Here is a 20619-nt window from a genome sequence, read left to right as displayed (position 1 = left end):
CGACATGATCCAGCTCTCCGAAGGAACTGCGAAAGACCTGCAGTGGTGGCTATCGAATTGCGATTGGGTCACAGGCATATCCCTCTCCCTTCCCCAACCAGAGATCACAGTAGTGACAGAGATGCATTCCTTCTGGGATAGGGTGGCCACATGGGAGAGACTTAGATCAGAGGTCCCTGCTCTCCAGCAGAGTCCAGACTCCACATCAATCTTTTGGAGCTCCGGGCGATCAGACTTGCATTGAAGGCATTCCTTTCCTCTTTGAAATGGAAAGTGGTGCAGATGTTCACAGACAACACTTCCGCCATGTGGTACTGCAACAAACAGGGCTGAGTGGGATCATGGACCCTCTGTCGAGAGGCTGTAAGCCTCCGGATGTGGCTGGAACATCAGGGCATCACTCTGGTGGTTTATCATCTGGCAGGCTCTCTGACCGCCATAGCAGGCAAACTTGATAATCGCTGCATAGTCGATCATGAATGGCGTCTCCATCCAGAGGTGGCTGAAGGCCTCTTTCAGCAGTGGGGAGAGCCTTGGTTAGATCTGTTCACCTCCATAGAGAACACGCAATGTCTGCTGCTTTGAGCAGTGGAGTTTCAAAGGCGGCACTTGCTCGGGGCGCTTTTAGTCTCTAGTGAAACTCAGACCTCCTTTATGCCTTCCCATCAATACCATTTCTGTCCAGAGTTCTGAAGAAAAGAACGAACGACCAGGCCCAAGTAATCCTTGTGGCTCCAGACTGGGCAGGAAGAGTCTGGTATCCAAATCTACTCAGCAAGGCTATGGATCCTCTGATCAGACTGCCCCTTCAAGAGGATCTTCTGTCGCAGCAGGGGACTGTTCTCCACCCGAACCTGTCCAGTCTTCGCCTCAATGCGTGGACATTGAGCGACGACAGTTGAAAGCTTTGGACCTTCTGCCTGAAGTCTGTGATGTCATCTTGGCAGCCAGATGTCCCTCCAACAAAATGGTGTACGCCTTTCGTTGGCATAAATTTGTGGCATGTTATAACAAGAAGTCTGTGGACCCCCTTGCTTCACCTCTCTCTGTGGTTCTCTTGTTGATACTATCTTTGGCTCAGCAGGGCTCTGCTTTGGGCACCCTTAAAGGTTATCTGTTGGCCCTCTCGCCATTTCTTAGATTGCTACACCAACCTTCCTTATTCATATCTCCCATTGTTGGAAAGTTCCTGAAGGGCGTTACCCATTTGTTTCCTCCTACCCCATTCACTATTCCCCAATGGGACCTGAACCTGGTCTTAACTTTTCTCATGTGTGCCCCCTGGGATGCACAATTGTCCCTTTCAGCTCTTAACCCTCACAACTGTTTTTCTTGTTGCCTTCATCTCTGTTTGCAGAGTGAGTGAGCTTCAAACTCTTATCTTACAAACCATCATTTTTGGCTATCTACACTGACAAGGTGGTGCTTGGTACAAGGGCCTCCTTCCTTAAGGTTGTTACCCCTTTTCGCATGGGCCAATCCTTCACCTTGCTTACTTTTTACACCCCCCACATCCCGCTCATGAAGAGGAGAGACTCCACCATCTGGACCCAAAAGAGCGTTGGCATTCTATCTCATTCGTACCAAAGATTTCCAGGTGGACGATCAACTCTTTGCTGGATATGCGAGTGCGAAGAAAGGGAAGGCGCTATAGAAACATACTATCTTGTGATGCGTAATGCTTTGCATCAAAATGTGTTACCCCCTCCTAAAGAAGCAACCCCCTGAGGGCTTGTGTGCTCACTTAACCAGAGCAGTTGCTGCTACCACAGCATTAGCAATCAAGTTCCTATCCTGGATATCTTCCGGCCAGCAACGTGGGCCTCCTTGCACACGTTCACAAAGCATTACTACCTGGACAGTCAGGTTCGCAGAGACTGCTTCTTTGGTCGTTTGGTCCTGCAGTACTTTGGTATGATCTTGGTTTGCAGCCCACCACCGAGGCTGGTATTGCTTGGGTATCTATTCTAAGGTAAGGAATCGGCAATTAGAAGTCTCTATCAGATGAACAAGTTGCTTACCTTTGGTAGCAATTTATCTGGTGGAGATGTTCTAGTTGCATATTCCTTACTGACCCACCCATCTTCCCAGCTTGCAAACTAATTTCTAGGGACAGGAATTCCCCTTTAAGGCCCTCAGCTCTGGCACACCAATTTCAGTGTTCTTCCTTTCTCCGCGTTCTGGCGTGGAAAGTCGTGAAAAGAAACTGACGTCAGAGCGCCAGGATGGCATTTAAGTACGACCTTGACGTCATCACAGCGACCACATTGCCTACGACGAACGTGGAGTGGACCGATGCCACCTGATTGCTCGCAATGATACTGCTTGAAGAAAAATCTCCGGATCCAGTCTGACACCTGGGGGAATTTCTAAGGTAAGGAATCTGCAACTAGAATATGTCTCCACCAGATAAATCGTTACAGAAAGTAACTTGTTCATTTAGTTTTAATTAGAGTGCTTTGTTGAAAAAGATTGAAGTTAATTTTTTCACTCTCAGTAAAAGATTTTAATGTTTTTTTGTAGGTATTAAAGATGTATCTGGTCATCTAAAAATAATCAACTACTCAGCAATAGCATTGAAATTTGAACTTTCGTGGCCAGCTCATTGTCTTACTATTACTCCACAACATGGTATTGTTGACCCAAAGTAAGTTACCTGCTCATTTCTGATCAAGCTTCCTCTGTAATACTGATTGTTTAAATAATTTGGGTGACCATGTTCTTAGTGGATTTTGTAACTGAGCATTAGTTCAGTCATTGGGGGGGAACTAATGCTTTGAGGCATTAAATAGGAGTATAAACACTTGCACACAACACCTTTTTGATACTTAAATTTTACAAACCAGGTGTGAGACACAAATTCCTTTTTGTTTATAATGAATTTCTAGAGTACTTTAGATCACCCTGTTAAAAAATGAAATTATTTGTGAGTATATAGATTTTATAGAAAAAAGAAAACATCGAGTTAGAGGGCAAATGGTAAGCAAGGAAACAACAATTGCTTGCCTTTAGGTAGTAACCATTTCAGTTTATAATATCTTTATGCATTTTACTAAAACAAGTCTCTGGTCCAAAAAAAGTGGAATGATAGAGATGGTATTTTTCAAAGCTAGTTTCTTTCATAGTGTCAAAAATTTACTGGGCAGCAATGTGACAAATGTCTCGGCACCTTGCCGTGTAATGTTCCCATCCACAGATATCTGCAGAAGAAAAGGTAACCTGCTGGATTGTTTTGCACAACCGCAAAAGGTTGTAGCCAGCAGTTTGAACAGTGCTCCTCTCACAGATTGGAACTGGATCAGTGCAACCTCCCTCGTTCCTTTTAGAAAGAAAGAGTGGGAGCATACTTGAAATGGTCTTTCTTACTGAGCCCTTTTCATTGACATTAGCTGTGGACATGGATGATTTTAAACGCCCGCTAAAATGATCTGTGCACCACTACTTCATCCATTCTATAACCGGAAGCTTTTTGGCATTCCATATGTAGAGCACCTGTAGAAATTCCTCATAAGTCCTCCTGTGTGCCATCAAAACTGATGCATAATGAAATGGCATTGAATATGTTTTATTGGACACTGGCTTTCAAGAGAGTCCAGCCACCTTGCACCACCCTCATTTTTTTTCTGAGTCGGTGGCTGCTGACAGTCAACACCACCATTGTGGTGGTTTCGTCTGCTTCAACATCACCATAAAATGTTGAAAACACTAATCAGGTCTGTGTTATTCTAAGATGCTTCTCCTCATTCTGAGTCATTAATCATTATGAAGTAAATAAATGTTCTCTGAAATTAGGAAGTTGCATGTTTTGGCCCCATTTTCCTTTTCTATGTGATGTGATTGTCATTTGGTGCATGATAAATCTACCATGCTTAGCTCAGATTATTTGTATCCATACTGTTTAAAAAATAAAAAAAAATGCTTCAAGCACACAGATTTTTCTCCTGGATAAATGTTTCTACAGATTCTTTGCTTTATGAATATGCCTTCCAGCCCTTAGACTGGTCTAGAACTTTTTTCCCAGATTGGCTTTGCATGCTGCCAGGCGGCACTAGGCTTCTCCAACTGCATATCTAACTTCGGACGTGCGATAACTGAGGAATATTAAGCACCAGGTGTACGGGCATCAGTTTCTGTCTTACTTGCTCCTCAGCCACTGTGTCTAGGGCTCACTTTCTCTTCCTACCCAAATTCCTCAGCTGTTCACCAGTCAATAGGTCAAATGCCTCATCAGAAGGGCTTTGGGTTTAAAGCCTTGCAGATAGTACAGCAAAATGGTATCCCTTTACGATCCCCATGATGACTGTATGTACCAGTCCAGGGTTGGGTAATAATTCCACCCCCATGAACCTAAAGGGTGTCTGGGAGTGGGAGATAGCTATTGTTTGACAAGTCCCCTGTGCCTCTCTATCATCCATAGAGGTAACCAAAGTACCTCGCTCCCCCAGGCTTTATGGTTAGCAAGGTTGGTTGTCTTCAGGACAGCTCTGTAACTGTCTGGGCCATACCCTTCAAAGACTTGGTGATACCTGCAGCTCTTTCCTTGTTGCCTTTCTGTGCCGGGCCTCCACGAGCTACATCTTCTGGATCTAAGTTGAAAGAGGCTAATACTCTGTCCCCTGATCATCCGAGCCCTCCTTCAACACTGATCTCCAAATTAACACCACTCTCAAAGTTTACTGGCCCTTAGAGGAAATGTGCATAGCGAACAAGGTCCTAGTATATTTCAGCATTGAACAGCTTTATGAGATTAAACTAAAGGTCGGAATAATTGTCTGCCTGGATGGGAGGTACAAGGTTCAGAGGATAGAGATTCTTGCTGCATGAGTGGAAAGTTTTGGAAGTTGATTTTTCCTGCGACCTTTCAGTACTGATGTCTGCCTTAGACTATAAAGTGCCAGTGTGCTAGATACTTTACCAGACAGCGACGTCATCACAGCGAGCACGACACCGACGCAGCCTGCGGTGCCGACCGACGCCACCTGGCTGCACGTAGAGGTACTGCTCAAATAAAAATTTCCAGATCCAGTCTGACGCCTGGGGAAATTCAAAGGTAAGGAATCTGCAACTAGAATATGTCTCTACCAGATATTTTGTTACCGAAGGTAAGTAACTTGTACTTCTGACCCAGCTTCATAGGAGATCAATACTTGCACAACAGTTGCCCAGAAGGGAGGGGAGGCCTTGGAACTAACTTAAGTCTAATGTTCTGCAGGATTTCTTGCAGTCGTAAAATGTTCAGCATAGCTCTACTAGATCCTATAAATGATGCGTGGAAGAAACTCTTGTGGGGACCAGCAATGTGCAGGCACCTCCACAGATCCCATAAGACTGCTCTTGATCACTTTCAGATTTTGTCCTCCCACCCATCAACAGAAGGCCTGGTCTTTTTCTAAGTAGAACCCAAACATTTGTCCTATGGGCTTCCCTAATTGGGATTAATGAATGTGGATTTTATAGGACACAAACTTTGTGATAATGCCACTTTTGTTTTCTGTCTGGCCTATACCACCTGTCTTTTAGTTTGATATGTTCATATTTTCTGGAAACTGGCATTTGTCATCCTGCCAGTACATATGAAGAAACCATTCTTTGAGTGATGATGTAAGTGCATCAAAATAGAACATGAAGTGCACACTGTTACTTAGTCTCTGGGTCTGGCTCTCATGCTCTTTCAGTATTCTTGGGTGCACTCCACTTGATTTTTGGGAGATGTCCAGGCGTCACTCATGAACATGCCTTTTGATGACAAGGGCTTTTCAGAAAGAACACATATTCCCCTTTGAAAAATTACAAGACAATAAGGGCAATGGCTCATGCCTTACACTTGGCTGCTTCTGCACCTCAGTTCCACCAGAATTATCAGAAATGTCTTGGTTATTGTTTGGCCATTTAGTCCTGACAATGAAACGCTGCAGCAAATATAGCACTCCTTGCTAGGCAGGGGTGGGTCCAAGTGACTGCAGCACATTCAGCCCCCACTGTCTTATACAAGCTTTCCTGATTCCAGACTCCACTGATGACTCCTTCCCCCATGTCATCACCTTTTGTTGTGGGTGGCACTCATTGTATCACTCAGAGGAGGCGATTACAGCTAACTGCTAGGTTTACCAGCTAATCTGCCTGGGCTATCCTACCTAACCTCCCCATCAAGCACCACCCCTTCTTGCAGGGCATGCTCACCGGTTCAAAGGTGATCATAGATGTGGTGCTTCCAGAGGAGAAGAGCACAGGATCCTAATCTCTTTACCTTTTGATCCCCAAAAAGGATGGAAGCCTGGGGCCTAACTTGGATCTCCGCCTTCTGAACCTTTTCATCTGACAGGATAAAGTCAAGTTGCTGTCCCTCAGGCAGGCCTTGAAGTTGGATGATTGGTTCATGTCCCTGTGGCTCTAGAACATCTGCTTCTATATTCAGATTACCCAAACCCACAGGGGCTTCATAGTGGGATCCTAAAACTGTCTGTGATCCTCATGTTAGGAATTATAGCACCATGTGTGTTTAGAAAGGTGCCAGTGGGTGTGACAGCTTTGCTGTGCAGGTCCCTGTGTTCCCCTACATGGATGACTGGCTTCTGAATTGATGTCGACAATACTAGCCATTGAAAATCTTTAGCAGATTTTGGCTCTTGTACACGCCTGGGCCTTATCAGCAACTCCCAGAAGTCTCCCCACACTCCTTCAGACAGTCAAACCTTTATTGAGGCAATGCTTAAAACAACCCTTTGAAAGCCTTGCCTCCACCTCAGGAGATTGCCGATAATCAGGTGATGTTGTTCTGTGTCTGACTCGAACTCTGATCCCAGTTCTTCAGATCTTGCTCCATTTACACCTCATGGCCTTATGCATCCTATTGGTGCCTCATGCTTGTGATGGATGAGAACCCTAAAAAGACAGCAGTTTCAATACCATGGAAGTCTTTTTGGTTTAGGTGGGGATTTTCCATTTGTTGCATCCTGGATCTGCACTGGTGGATTGATCCCCTCAACCTAACTGGTCGACCCTTGAGCCCTCTGCAGGCTCAGGCTGCTGTGATCTTGGGCACATCTTTGCTAGACTTGGCTTCTCATCTGGGTTAAATTACGGCATTTGGTTCTTGTAGGAGAAGTTCTTGCTCCTAAATGTGCTCAAGCTGTGGGCAGTCATCCTTTTCCCAAAGTCCTTCCTCGGCTCCATTTAGGAAGAAAAGTTTACATTCTGTTGCAACACCGTCTCCACCATCCATTATAACAATTGGCAGAGCAGGGTAAGGTCAAAGGCGCAGTGTTGAGAAGCGATTTGCTTGTGGAAGTGTGCCCAACAACTGGGAGTCATCATGTTGGTTGATTCAGGAGATGCACTGCCATCTTTCATTGCTGGATCGTGAGAGAGAGCTACACCTTAAAGTGACCACGATGATTCGCTCTAGATTAGGATTTCTATTCATGGATCTCTTTCTCAGTGCTCAGAACAGTAGTAATCTCTAGTTCTGTGCCTTACACTTCTCTCTGAATGTTTCCCTGGGAAATTCCTTCTGGTTTGACTGGTCCCAGGACCTCCTGTAGACATTCCTGCTGATTATTCTTCTGTCAGGAGTCATGAGAATGGTGCAGAAGGGTGGAGCACAGTTGATATTAATTGTGACTGATCATCACATTCTGACTGAGCAAGGAGAATCCGGTGTGCCATTCTGTTGGCACTCAGCCCTTGGTCACCCATTCTCTCCTTTATAAAGCAGACTTATCCTTACAGCATGATTGTCTGGTCTTCTATCTTGATCTCCAGATGCTGTGGTTGGTCAGGTGGAGATTTAGAAGTGCTAGTTAGCCTTACACATTCCTGGTGAGGTCAGAAATCTCATCTTAACAGCTAGGAAGTCATATATCCGATCGAGACTTCTAGCTCCAGATTCCTTACCTTTGAATTCCCTGGTGTCAGCTTTGAATCAGGAATCTTTTTGCTAAGCAATACCCTGCGCGTGCCATCGGGTGGCATCGTTTTGTTCCGCGTGCGTCGTCCGGCTCCACGTGGCGTCATCAGTGTCGTTGGAGCCATCTGTGACATCATGGTTGTCTATATAGACAGCACCTCGGCACGCGTACGTCAGTTCTTTTATCCACAAAACTTCCACGCCAGAAGCAGTCATGGATAGAACCAACATTTGTCAGTGCGAAACTAGGGCCCTGAAAAGGGATAAACCCTAACCCTACTATTCATATCCGCAGAAGCGGAGAGGGGTCGGTGAGTGTAAGGAATCTGCAGCTAGATAGCCTCTACCAGATAATCCGTTACCAAAGGTAAGTAATTTGTTCATCTGATAGAGACTTTTAGATGCAGATATCTTACCTTTGAATAGATACCCAAGCTATAACTTCCTGGCGGTGGGCTGCGGATACCACTCCTTACACTAGAAAGTCCTGGAGGACTGAACGGGCAAAGTACCCGTCCCTTCGTACCTGACTGTTCAGGCAGTAATGTTTCGCAAACGTGTGCAAAGACACCCACGTTGCCGCCTGACAGATCTCCAGTCCTCAAGAAGCTGCTTCGTGGCCAATGTGTAGCATATCTTAATGTAGAGAACGACCCAGCGCAAAATGGTTCACTTCTGCACTGCCTGACCCTTCTTTGCTCCAACGTACCCCACAAAGGTTTGGTCATCCACCCGAAACTCTTTTGTGTGGTCAAGGTAGAACGGCAATGCTCTTTTTGGCTTCAGTTGATGAAGTCGCTCCTCTTCCTTAGAGGGGTGCAGTAGAGCAAAGAAGGCGGGCAGGGTGATGTTCTGACCAAGATGGAATGGGGTCTCCACCTTGGGGAGGAGAGAGGCACGAGTTCTGAAAACCACTTTATCTGGATAGATAGCTGACAAAGCCACGCAAGCCGGACGACGCACGCAGAACCAAACGACGCCACCCGACTGTGCGCGCAGGGTATTGCTCAGCAAAAAGATTCAAGATTTGAAGCTGATGCCAGGGAATTCAAAGGTAAGGAATCTGCAGCTAGATAGTCTCTACCAGATAATGCGTTACTGAAGGTAAGTAACTTGTTCATTAAATCCATCTATACAGGCTGCTGGACTAAGTTCATAGTTGGAGGGTGTTGCCCCTTTTAAGTCCTGCTTAAGCAACATCTTGCAGTCTACTTTGTGCCTCACTCGGCAAGCCTTGGAAGAGATCAACGCAGAAGACATTCATGTTCGTTTCACTATGGCCATTGTGATTCCATGGCTCTTTCTTAAGGTGTTCTGGTTACCAACATCTGCTGTGCAGCTTCATGATCATCATTGCATACTTTTGCAAAATACTACTGTCCCATATCTCAGGTTGCACTGATGTTACTTAGCCCTCTCTGATGCAGGATTTCCTTGATTAACCAGAACAACACTTACACCTCCCAACTTCCCAACTAAGTACTGCTTTCAATAAGTAGAATTTATGATCCACTTCTTAAGTGCATCCCAAACATAAGGCTGCTGAACTTGCCAACTGAATGACTACGTTGCAGGATCCATGGAGACTGGAACGGTCACCTAGCCTTTTGCCTGCAGGACCACAATAGAGAAACTCTCCTTTCTGGGATACATCCCTTAGGGGATGGTTTCACAATAAGTACACCTAAACATCTAATGTAAAGAAAGTACTAAGAAGATTCCTCAGTTGTTTTACCAAGAAAGCATCTGACTAAATGTCTTCCTGGAAAGCACGTTCTCTTCACAGGTCCTCAAAACACTCTGCCGAACTTCCAGCCTAAAAAAGAATTGAACGTCAGTCTCTGTTGAAAGGCAGTAGTCTTTCCCAGTAAAATATTGTTCACTGGAGACTCATCAACGTCAAGTGAGATGAAGTTGCTGCTGATGACAGCATTGATGTCTTCTTACACCTGCTTCTCACCAACTAAACAGTAAATGACTGAATCAGTTAGCATCTTTGGTTTGTCGTTGTCGTTTGAATAACTTTAGCTACCAAATTCACAATGTTGGGCAAACTATGTTCAACCATCCAGTGGCCAGCTGCTTGATTAACTGTCATTGATGAGGAGATGCTTAAAGATAATCTGTCAACAAGTGAAAATGTACTGGGAGTAAATATTTCCAGTTAATTCTCCTTTGAATCCCATTCTTTACCTATGTAAAATACTTTTTTTTAAATTAAATGATATTATGTACATCGGGCAAATCGTAATCAATAATCTTTTTTTTAAACTTTCTTTATTGAATGAAACAAGAATAATGCAAGCTTAGAGCACATAGTAACTGCATGCATTTAAGCATAGAGCATGACCACAAGTAAGAAGCTAAACCGAGTCACTATAAACCACCTGGAGAGCCAAGGTCCAGGAAGTCAATGCCTAGTCCCTGGACAACCAGAGTGAGGAAGTGGTCAACAGGGGGAAGAACGGGGGAATGCTTCCCCGAGAGCTGGGGAAGGGAGGTGTAGGAAGCCGGCCTGGTGTGTGGTGAGCACCTATGGTGTTATCACCTTCTAGCAGGTCTAGGTTTTCCCTATTAGTGAAGTGTAGGCAGTGTCTAGGAAGCTAGGGCTTTCTAGATGCAGCTGTGTATGAACAGTCAAGACTCATCTAGGAGACATGGAAAGCTTATGCAATACCACTTTAGCCACATAGCACAATCACACATGAAAGAGCCACACAGTGTTATAAAAATAAAGGTACTTTAATATGGTAACACACATACTAGAATACTAATAGGCAGTCCCCCAACTGGAGGTAAGTAAACACAGTATTATATACACATTAGCTATCAGTAACGAGCATGGAAAGCTATTGCTTTTACCAATGCCTATTGAAAACAGTGTAGGCCCTAGGGGAGGGCCAGACCATGCACTAAGAAAGTGCAATACGAGAGACAGTCCCCCACCTAAGGATGTGGATTCGGTAGAGGGGAGCGGGAGGAACTAGGAACCCCAAGAGGTGAGTACCAGAGTGACCCCAGGGGACAAGGAGAGCAGAGGTAAGTACCTGGTTTTCCCCAAACCCAACAAAAGTACTTTGTAAAAGGATTGTGCAAGACCCAAACAAGACTGGAAGAATCCAAAGGTGGATCCTGACAGAATAGGACCTGCAAAGGAAGGGGACCAAGTTCAGTTCTTGATGGAGCGCCTGGTTGTGGCAGGAGCCACTACTCACCTTTCTATGGATGCAGGACCAGGTCGACGGTGGACAAAGAAGGCCAGCAGTGCAGCACAGGAGATGAAGAGAAGGCCCAAAAGTTATGCAAGTGGTGTCCCATCTCTGCAGTCGGGTTGCAGTCCGTTAGTGGTTCTGGAACACCACCAGCAAGCCTTGGCAAATGCAAGAAAGACGGAGAAGATGTTTTGCAAGGCTGAAGGGGACCAACAAGGTCCACGGGACTCTGCCCAAGGAGGGGAGTCCGGGGTGACCCTCAGCAGCTGGGAGAGTCACAAGAAGAGGAGGTAGTTCCCACTGGCAACAGGCACAGCAGTCACAGTGAGGCCCACTTAGCACACATGAAGAGGAGTCCTATGTCGCTGGAGCAGCAGGGGGGAGACTGTGCTTTTCAGGAAAAGATGCTGTGGGCCAGAGCTACACAGAGCCTGAAGATTGGAGGAGGAAAAAACAAGCCTTGGTAGCTGCAAGAGTTAAGGTGAGCAGGGGTACTGTCCTACAAGGAGAGGCAAGTTGGACAGCTGGTAGAGAGGACCAACGGGACCTATCCAGACCACCACATGTTATGTAGCATCCATGCAGTTCTGGAGAAGAGCAGATCCATGCAGGCAGTCGTCTATGCAGTTGGTGCCTGCAGATGCAGGGGAGTGACTCCTCCGCTCCAAGCGAAACTCCTTCTTACTTCTTGTGCAGGCTGAAGACTCTCCGCACTCAGAGGATGCACAGCCAGGAAAATGTTGCAATTGCTGGAAGGAGCCAGAGAAACAATGTTGCAGAGCGGAGTCGTCACTGAAGTTGCAGATTGTCTGTTCCTGGAGGGTGCAGTTGCAGTCCCAGTGGCCAGAAGATGAAGTAAACAATGCAGAGGAGTCGTGCTGGAATCTCGCACATCAAATCTGAGGTCCCACCCTAAAGGGAGAACCTAAATAGCCCAGGAATGATTAGTCACCGGGCAGGGTGACCACCTATCAAGGAGGAACTGTGACGTCACCTACCTGACCTGGCCACTCAGATGCTCCCAGGGACCTCTGCACATCTTGGATTCAAGATGGCTAAACCAAGTGGCCACCTGGAGGAGCTGTGGGCACCACTCCTGGTGTGGTGATGGACCAGGGGGAGTGGTCACTCCCCTTGCCTTTGTCCAGTTTTGCGCCAAATCCAAAAAGAACAGATGATGGAAAGAATGCCGAACAATGCAAACATTCACCCTCAGTCACAAAAATCTGGGTTTAATCTGTTGTGTTTTTGCTCACCCCAGTTTGGACCCAGCCATATGCAAATCAGTCTTGACCCTGTTCCCCAAGGGAACAGTCCAGCCCGAACTGCCAAGCCAGGTTCTCCGTGGACCGGTAACCAGCATCCTAGGACCGGTTTCAGGGTATCACCCTTCATCAGCCAGGCTAGCTTGAATCCAGTTGCTCAGTGAGCATGGGACCCATGTCTGAGCATACCCTTCTGTAGGAAAGTACCTACCCTCTTTCTTGGCATGGTTATCCCCATTTTCTGCCTGTTAGTGTGTTTGACTGTGTTCATTGGGATCCTGCTAGCCAGGACCCCAGTGACTATGCTCTCTCCCTTCTAATTTGGAAACTTGTATCTATTTTACCCCACATTTGGCATACTGGTGCCCCCATCTTAGTCCCTAGTATATGGTACCCAGGGTATTGGGGTACCAGGGGATACCCATATACGGTTCCGCTGAGCTGATGCCAGTGTGCACTTTATTGTAAAATACACCCACAGGGCATCTTAGAGATGCCCCCTGAAAACATACCCGACTTCCAGTGTAGGCTGACTAGTTTTTGCCAGCCTGCCACACACCAGACATGTTGCTGGCCACATGGGGAGAGTGTCTTTGTCACTCTGTGGCCAGGAACAAAGCCTGTACTGGGTGGAGGTGCTTCTCACCTCCCCCTGCAGGAACTGTAACACCTGGCAGTGAGCCTCAAAGGCTCACCCCCTTTGTTACAGCGCCACAGGGCATCCCAGCTAGTGGAGTTGCCCGCCCCCTCCGGCCACGGCCCCACTTTTGGCGGGAAGGCTGGAGGAGATAATGAGAAAAACAAGGAGTCGCCCCCCCCCCCCCCCCCCCCTTGTCAGGACAGCCCCTAAGGTGTCCTGAGCTGAGGTGACTCTTACTTTTAGAAATACTCCATCTTGTAGAAGGAGGATTCCCGCAATAGGATTAGGGATGTGCCCCCTCCCCACAGAGAGGAGGCACAAAGAGGGTGTAGCCACCCTCAAGGACAGTGGCAATTGGCTACTGCCCTCCCAGACCTAAACACACCCCTAAATTCAGTATTTAGAGGCCCCCAGAACCTAGGAAACTAGATTACTGCAACCTAAAGAAGAAGAAGGACTGCTGACCTGAAGCCCTGCAGTGAAGACGGAGACGACAACTGATTTGGCCCCAGCCCCACCGGCCTGTCTCCCTACTTAGACGAAAACTGCAACAGCGACGCATCCAACAGGGACCAGCGACCTCTGAAGCCTCAGAGGACTGCCCTGCATTCAAAGGACCAAGAAGCTCCTGAGAACAGCGGCCCTGTTCAACAAACTGCAACTTTCTGCAACAAAGAAGCAATTTTAAAGACTCCACGTTTCCCACCGGAAGCGTGAGACTTTCCACTCTGCACCCGACGCCCCCAGCTCGACCTGTGGAAAACAAACACCTCAGGGAGGACTCCCCGGCGACTGCGAGCCTGTGAGTAGCCCGAGTTGACCCCCCCTGAGCCCCCACAGCGACGCCTGCAGAGAGGATCCAGAGGCTCCCCCTGACAACGACTGCCTGTAACAAGGGACCCGACGCCTGGAACCAACACTGCACCCGCAGCCCCCAGGACCTGAAGGAACCGAACTCCAGTGCAGGAGCGACCCCCAGGTGACCCTCTGCCTAGCCCAGGTGGTGGTTACCCCGAGGAGCACCCCCCCGCTCCCTCCCCCCCCCCCCCCCCACCCCCGCCTGCCTGCATCGTTGAAGAGACACCTGGATCTCCCCATTGCTTTCAATACAAAACCTGACGCCTGTTTGCACTCTACACCTGGCCGCCCCTGTGCCGCTGATGGTGTACTTTCTGTCCCTGCTTGTGTCCCCCCCCTGGTCTGCCATCCGAGGACACGGGTACTTACCTGCTGGCAGACTGGAACCGGGGAACCCCTGTTTCCATGGAAGCCTATGTGTTTTGTGCACCTCTTTGACCTCTGCACCTGACCGGCCCTTAGCTGCTGGTGTGGAAACTTTGGGGTTGCCTTGAACCCCCAATGGTGGGATACCTTGGACCCAACTTTGAACCCTGTAAGTGTTTTACTTACCTGTGAACTTAACAATTACTTACCTCCCCCAGGAACTGTTGATTTTTGCACTGTGTCCACTTTTAAAATAGCTTATTTCCATTTTTGTCAAAACTGTACATGCTATTGTGATTATTCAAAGTTCCATAACTTTCATTTGAAGTATCACTTGTAAATCTTGAACCTGTGGTTCTTAAAATAAACTAAGAAAACTTATTTTTCTATATAAAAAGCTACTGGCCTGGAGTAAGTCTTTGAGTGTGTGTTCTTCATTTATTGCCTGTGTGGGTACAACAAATGCTTAACACTACCCTCTGATAAGCCTACTGCTCGACCACACTACCACAAAATAGAGCATTATAATTATCTCTTTTTGCCACTATCTTACTGCTAAGGGGAACCCTTGAACTCTGTGCACACTGTTTCTTACTTTGAAATAGTATATACAGAGCCAGCTTCCTACACCGTGCCACCGATGGTGCAAGCCCCGTCCTCATACCTGATGATCTGGAGCCTGAACGGCATCTTACAACGCCGATTCTGGCACCAACAGCTCCATCAGGGGCCAGATCATTGCCTGAGTCTAATTATGTTCAACCAGGCATTACTGAGGAATGGGAAGGGGTCTCAGGACCTTATGGATTGGAGCAAATGGACGGTATGAGGAGATAGCAGAAGCCAGTGGACTGGACACCTCTCCAGATAATGGCATGCTTCACCTCCTTCCGTGGCTACGGAGGAGGGTGCATCTTATTCTGTGGTGGTGCGTAGGGCAGCTTAAGTCTTGGACCTGGTCTGCCTATGGTGCCAGTCAAGACTAACCTCCTGACAGAGGTGCTTCAGCCGGGGGTTGCCACATTGGAACCAATGTTACCCTTTAATGAAGCCTTCAGTGATGTCCTGCTGGGGATGTAGTCCAGACACAGCACAGAGGCTCCTGTAAATAGGACAGTTGGCCGCCACCATGTCCCAGCTCCAGATGATCCTAGCTTCCTCAGCCAACACTCCACCCCGTAGAGTTTGGTGGTCCAAGCCTCCACTTCCCATGGCACCTTCCCTTCCGCTCCCCAGGATAGGGAATCCAAGAGGCTGGACCAACTTGGGAAGAAGTTTTTTCCTCCAGCCTGGCATTGAGGCCCTTAAACACCTCATGCTGTTTTTCCCCATACTTTATGGGATATGGTGGCGCAGGTGCTGCCTCGGGTCCCAGAGGGCGTGCGGGACACACACTGAAAAGCAGTCAAAGATGAGAGAGATACAGCCAAGTTTACGATTAGGTGTGGTTTGGACACGACTGACTTTCTGGGTAGAGCGAGTTCGTCGACGGTGGCCCTGCGTCGCTTCATACATCTGGCTTTTCGGGGGATGTGCAGGCAAACCTTATGGACATGCACTTCGATGGCTCCCGCCTTTTTGGTGAGAAGGCAGACTTGGTGCTGGAGCGTTTAAAGGATTCTTGGCTACGGCCAGGTCCTTGGGCCTCTCTGCAACCCCTCACAACACTCTGCTTTTCTCCCCTTTAAAGGCTTCGGAATGGGTGGGGTACCATGCCACCCACAGTCCAGCCACTGTCCGCCATCAAGTCAGCATCCTGTGCGGGGACAAGGTTGTGGTGCCTTCAGACCCAGATGGCCTGGACAGAAGTCGTCCACCACCCAGCCACCCTCCGCCCCAGCGCCCAAGTCCTCCTAGTGTGATTATGCAAGACCACAAACATCCAGTTGGAGGGAGGATTCCATTTTATCTCCCTCACTGGCGGTCCATAACATCGGACACATGGGTCTTGCAGATCATACAGAATGGCAATTCCCTCCCTTTCTAGTCTTTCTGTCCCTCCATGCCTCCATTAAAGGGATGGCTGATGGAAGATCACTTAGTCTTGCTCTGCGAGGAAGTTAACAGCTCTCTTGGCCAAGGGAGCCATAGAAAGGGTCCCGATGTCAGAAGTAGACAGTGCTTGTTATTTCTGCTACTTTCTGATCCACAAAAGGAACAAGGGACTTCGCCTTTTTCTAGATTTGCGTTATGTCAATCTCTTCCTCAAAAAGGAGAATTTCAAGATGCTCACTCTGGCTCAGGTCATGTCTGCTCTAGACCAAGGAAACTGGATGGTAGCTTTGAACTTACAGGATGCGTATTTTCACATCCCCCATATTGCCTGCCCACAGGCACTACTTGCTGTTCAAGATAGGCCATGAGCATTTTTAGTTTACTGTGCTCCCCTTCTGCCTCACCTGTGCCCCTCGGGAGTTCACCAAAGTGATGATGGTGGTAGCAGCTCATCTGCGCAAGTTAGCGGTTTCAGTCTTCCCCTACCTCGATGACTGGCTTTGAAGGCTCCTTCACTGCATGTTTTTGTCACCCACCTCAGACGACGGCGAAGCTCCTGCATTCAATGGGGGTTCACTATAAATGTGCAAGAGTCACACCTGACTCCCTCTCAGAAGCTCACTTTCATCAGAGCTGTTCTGGACACAGTGCAGTTTCGGACTTATCTCCCGAGCAGCGAGTCCAGGATATGATACCAATGTTTCAGCCTCTATTCTGGATTTCGATGAGACAGACCCTAAGGCAGCGCGGCCTCTTAGCCTCCAGTATCCTGTTAGTCAAATATGCCAGATGGCATATGAGGGCTCTGCAGTGGGACCTGAAGTTCCAGTGGGCACAACATCAGGGTAATCTCACTGATATGGTTCAGATCTCGGAGGGAACTGCAAAATATCTGTAGTGGTGATTAGTGAAACGTGATTGGGTCCGAGCAGACTCCTCTCCCTTCCCCAACCAGATCTTACAGTAGTGACAGATATGTACCTCTGGGATAGGGCGGCAATCTGGGAGAGGTGGAGATCAGAGGCCTCTGGTCTCTGGCGGAATCCGGACTCTATATCACTTTGTTGGAGCTCTGGCGATCCGACTGGCATTGAAAGCATTTCTTCCTGTTGTGAAAGGGAAGATGGTGCAGGTGTTTACGGACAGCACCACCTTAATGTGGTACTGCAACAAGCAGGGCGGTGTGGAGTCGTGGACCCTTTGTCAAGAGGCCCTGCGTCTCTGAACATGGCTGGAACAGCAGGGCAAAAACCTGGTGGTTCAACAACTGGCAGGTTCTCTAAACGCTAGGGCAGACAAACTCAACTGTTGATGCCTAGCGAATCACAAGTGATGTCTCCATTTGGAGGTTGCACAAGGACTCTTTCAGCAGTGGGGAGAGCTCTGGTTAGATTTGTTCACCTCTGTTAGATCTGTTTGCCTCCTCAGAGAACACGCAATGTCAGCGGTATTGCATGTTGGAGTTTCTAAGGCAGCAATTGCTAGACAAGACTTTTGTCATGAGTGGAGTTCAGTTCGCCTGTACGCCTTTCTGTCAACAGTTCTCAAGAAGATCAAGAACAACCGAGCCCAAGTAATTTTGGTGACTCCTATCTTGGCATTGAGAGTCTGGTATCCCAAGCTTCTGAAAACGAGCATTGATCCTCCAATCAGGCTGCCTCTTCGAGAAGATCTTCTGTCGCAACAGTAGGGGAAGTCTTCTCCACCTAAACTTGTCAACTCTGCACCTTCATGCATGGAGATTGAGCGGCAACAGTTGACAGCTTTTGACCTTACTCCCGAAGTCTGTAAAGTTATTCTGGCAGCCAGGCGTCCCTCCACTAATACTGTCTATGCCTGCCGCTGGAAATGCTTTGTATATTATTGTACAGAAAGATCTTTATGCTTCTCTTTCTGATATCCTTCTCTTTAACTTGTCCCTTGCCCAATAGGGTTTTGCCTCGGGCACTCTCAAAGGCTATCTTTCCGCCCTATCAATGTTCCTTCGGCTTCCTGATCAGACTTCATTATTCAAATCCCCAGATGTAAATAGATTTCTTAAAGGGCTTGTACATATGTATCCTCCTCCGCCCTATGTCATGCCTCAGTGGGACTTGAATCTGGTCCTTCCTTTTCTTGTGTGCTCCTTTTGAGCCACTGCACAACTGTCCCCTCTGGCTGATCACCATCAAGGCAGCCTTTTTAGTGGCAGTAACATCTAGCATGAGGATGAGTGTGATGCAGTCTTGCTCATGTAAGCTGCTGTATCTCACCATGTTTCCAGACAAGGTGGTACTCCAAACTCGTGCCTTTTTCCTCCCTAAGGTGGTGACCCCTTTCACCTGGGTCAGAACATCACCCTGTCCACCTTCTTTGCTCCACCGCTTCTCTCTAAAGAAGAGGAGCGACTCCACTGGCAGGACCCAAAAAGAGTGTGGTCGTTCTACCTTGACCGCATAAAAGAGTTCTGGGTGGATGACTAACTCTTTGTGGGGTATGTGAAAGCAAAGAAGGACCGGGCAGTGCAGAAACAAACCATTTCGTGCTGGCTTGTTCTCTACAATAAGATTTGCTGCACACTGGCCAAGAAGCAGCATCCTGAGGGCTTGAGGGCTCAGCCTACCATGGGCAAGGCTGCTACCACTGTGCCAGCACAAGGTGTTCCAGTCCTGGTTATCTGTCAGGCAGCAACATGGGCTTCATTGCACACATTTGCAGACATTACTGCCTGGACAATCGGGTGCATAGAGACTGGACACTGCCTGTTAGTGCAAAGATCTGTCCGGAGCCCACTGCCAGGAGGTTATGGCTTAGGTATCTATTCTAAGGTAAGGAATCTGCAGCTAGAAGTCTCTGTCAGATGTTCTAGTTACTTAACTTCAGTAATGCATTATCTGGTAGAGACTATCTAGCTGCAGATTTCCTTACACCCACCCATGCCTCCCCACTCTGCGGACACGTCTAATAGGTTTAGGGATTGTCCCTTTCAGGGTCCTAGATTTTGCACAGATTAGCTGTTGGTTCTATCCATGGCTCTGCGCTTCTGGCTTGGAAGTTCGTGGAAAAGGAACTGATGTATGCATGCCTGGGTGGTGCCTATATAGGTGACAGTGACATCACACCAGCTCCAGGGATGCCGACGACGCCACCCGACGGTATGTGCAAGGGTATTGCTCAGCAAACGTTTCGGATTCTTATCTGACACCTGGGAATTCTAAGGTAACAAATCTGCAGGTAGTCTCTACAGGTAATGTGATACCGAAGGTAAGTAACTTGTTCAACAACACTGGTTCCAGTGTTGGTTGCATGATACCTTTGTACTTTGCGGTTACTTAGAGGATCCCCCATGTCTGCATGTGAAGCCTTGCAAGGTCTGTGTGAAAGCCAGTGCTTCCACCGACCCCAGGCACTGTTCTGCTGCGCTGCTGCTGAGCTTAACTCAGACAGGAGAAGGCATAGCAAAGGATTTCTTATAAAGGTGAAATGTTATCCCCTCTCGTTTAGAAATAGGTATCTCTGGGCTAGGGTGGTGGTGCTCCAGAGTTGCCACCAGACTGCTTTGAAGGGCACATTTGGTGCCCTCCTTGCAAAACCTATTTCATCCAGTGCAGGAACCCACAGGCTCCAGCACTGGCGTGAAACACACAAAAGAAAAGGAAGCAACCAGCCCCCCTGTCCAACTCTTCCCCTATAGAGATGCCCAGAGCTCTGCCAGGGGGCCACTCGATGTTGCCATTTTGGAAACAAGATGAGCAGTGGCCCCTGAGAGCATCTGACTGGTTAGTCCAGCTGAGTGACGTCCCTGACCCGCATTGACAGGTGGGTCACTGCAGTAAGTGCCCAACCCCCTTCCTGGGTTACTTAAGGGCTTCCCTGGGGTTTGGAACACAGATTAGTTTGCAAGATTTGTCTTCAAGACTCTTCTCCAACCTAGACACTGGATGCTGCTGCTGGACTTCACCAGGAACCAAGACAAGACTGCAACTGGTAGGAGGGCTCCTACTGCAACTTTGTCCCTGAGTATTGCAAGGACTTTACAACTTCTGTGGCCATGCATCCTCCAGAGTCACAAGGACTCTACCTGCACCAAAGACATCCAGAAGGAATATCTCTTGGAGTGAAGGAGTCACTTCCCTGCAGCTGCAGGCACCTCAGCATTGATGACCGGTTTGTGGATCCTGCTGCCTCACGAACTCAGCCTCAAACATTACACAGCTCAAAGATTGACGTCCTCCCTGCAACTCCTGAAACGTGGGCATCCATCTTGTACTGCTGAGGCCTCCTCACGACTCCCTGTGCTTGCCGCAAGATCGTTCTCCTGGGGTCTCCATCAATTCCTGCTGGCTCTCCTCACTGCTCAGGGCTGCCCCTGACTTACCTGTGAAGGTTGAGTCCCTT

At 48.0% G+C, this 20619-nt stretch overlaps 1 protein-coding gene across 2 annotated transcripts in view; it reads left to right on the top strand.

Moving 5' to 3' along the window:
* CEP192 (centrosomal protein 192) overlaps positions 1-20619 on the top strand; it is a 1702116-nt gene that overhangs the window by 1246130 nt on the left and 435367 nt on the right. For both annotated transcript variants that reach the window (XM_069219927.1, XM_069219928.1), the window contains one exon: positions 2524-2647. In XM_069219927.1, coding sequence (XP_069076028.1) covers positions 2524-2647 — 124 coding nt within the window. The remainder of the gene's footprint in view (positions 1-2523; positions 2648-20619) is intronic.

The sequence above is a fragment of the Pleurodeles waltl genome, chromosome 2_2 (assembly GCF_031143425.1).
Source record: "Pleurodeles waltl isolate 20211129_DDA chromosome 2_2, aPleWal1.hap1.20221129, whole genome shotgun sequence".
In the NCBI taxonomy this organism is placed as follows: domain Eukaryota; kingdom Metazoa; phylum Chordata; class Amphibia; order Caudata; family Salamandridae; genus Pleurodeles; species Pleurodeles waltl.
This window is presented reverse-complemented; position numbering and strand designations above follow the sequence as displayed.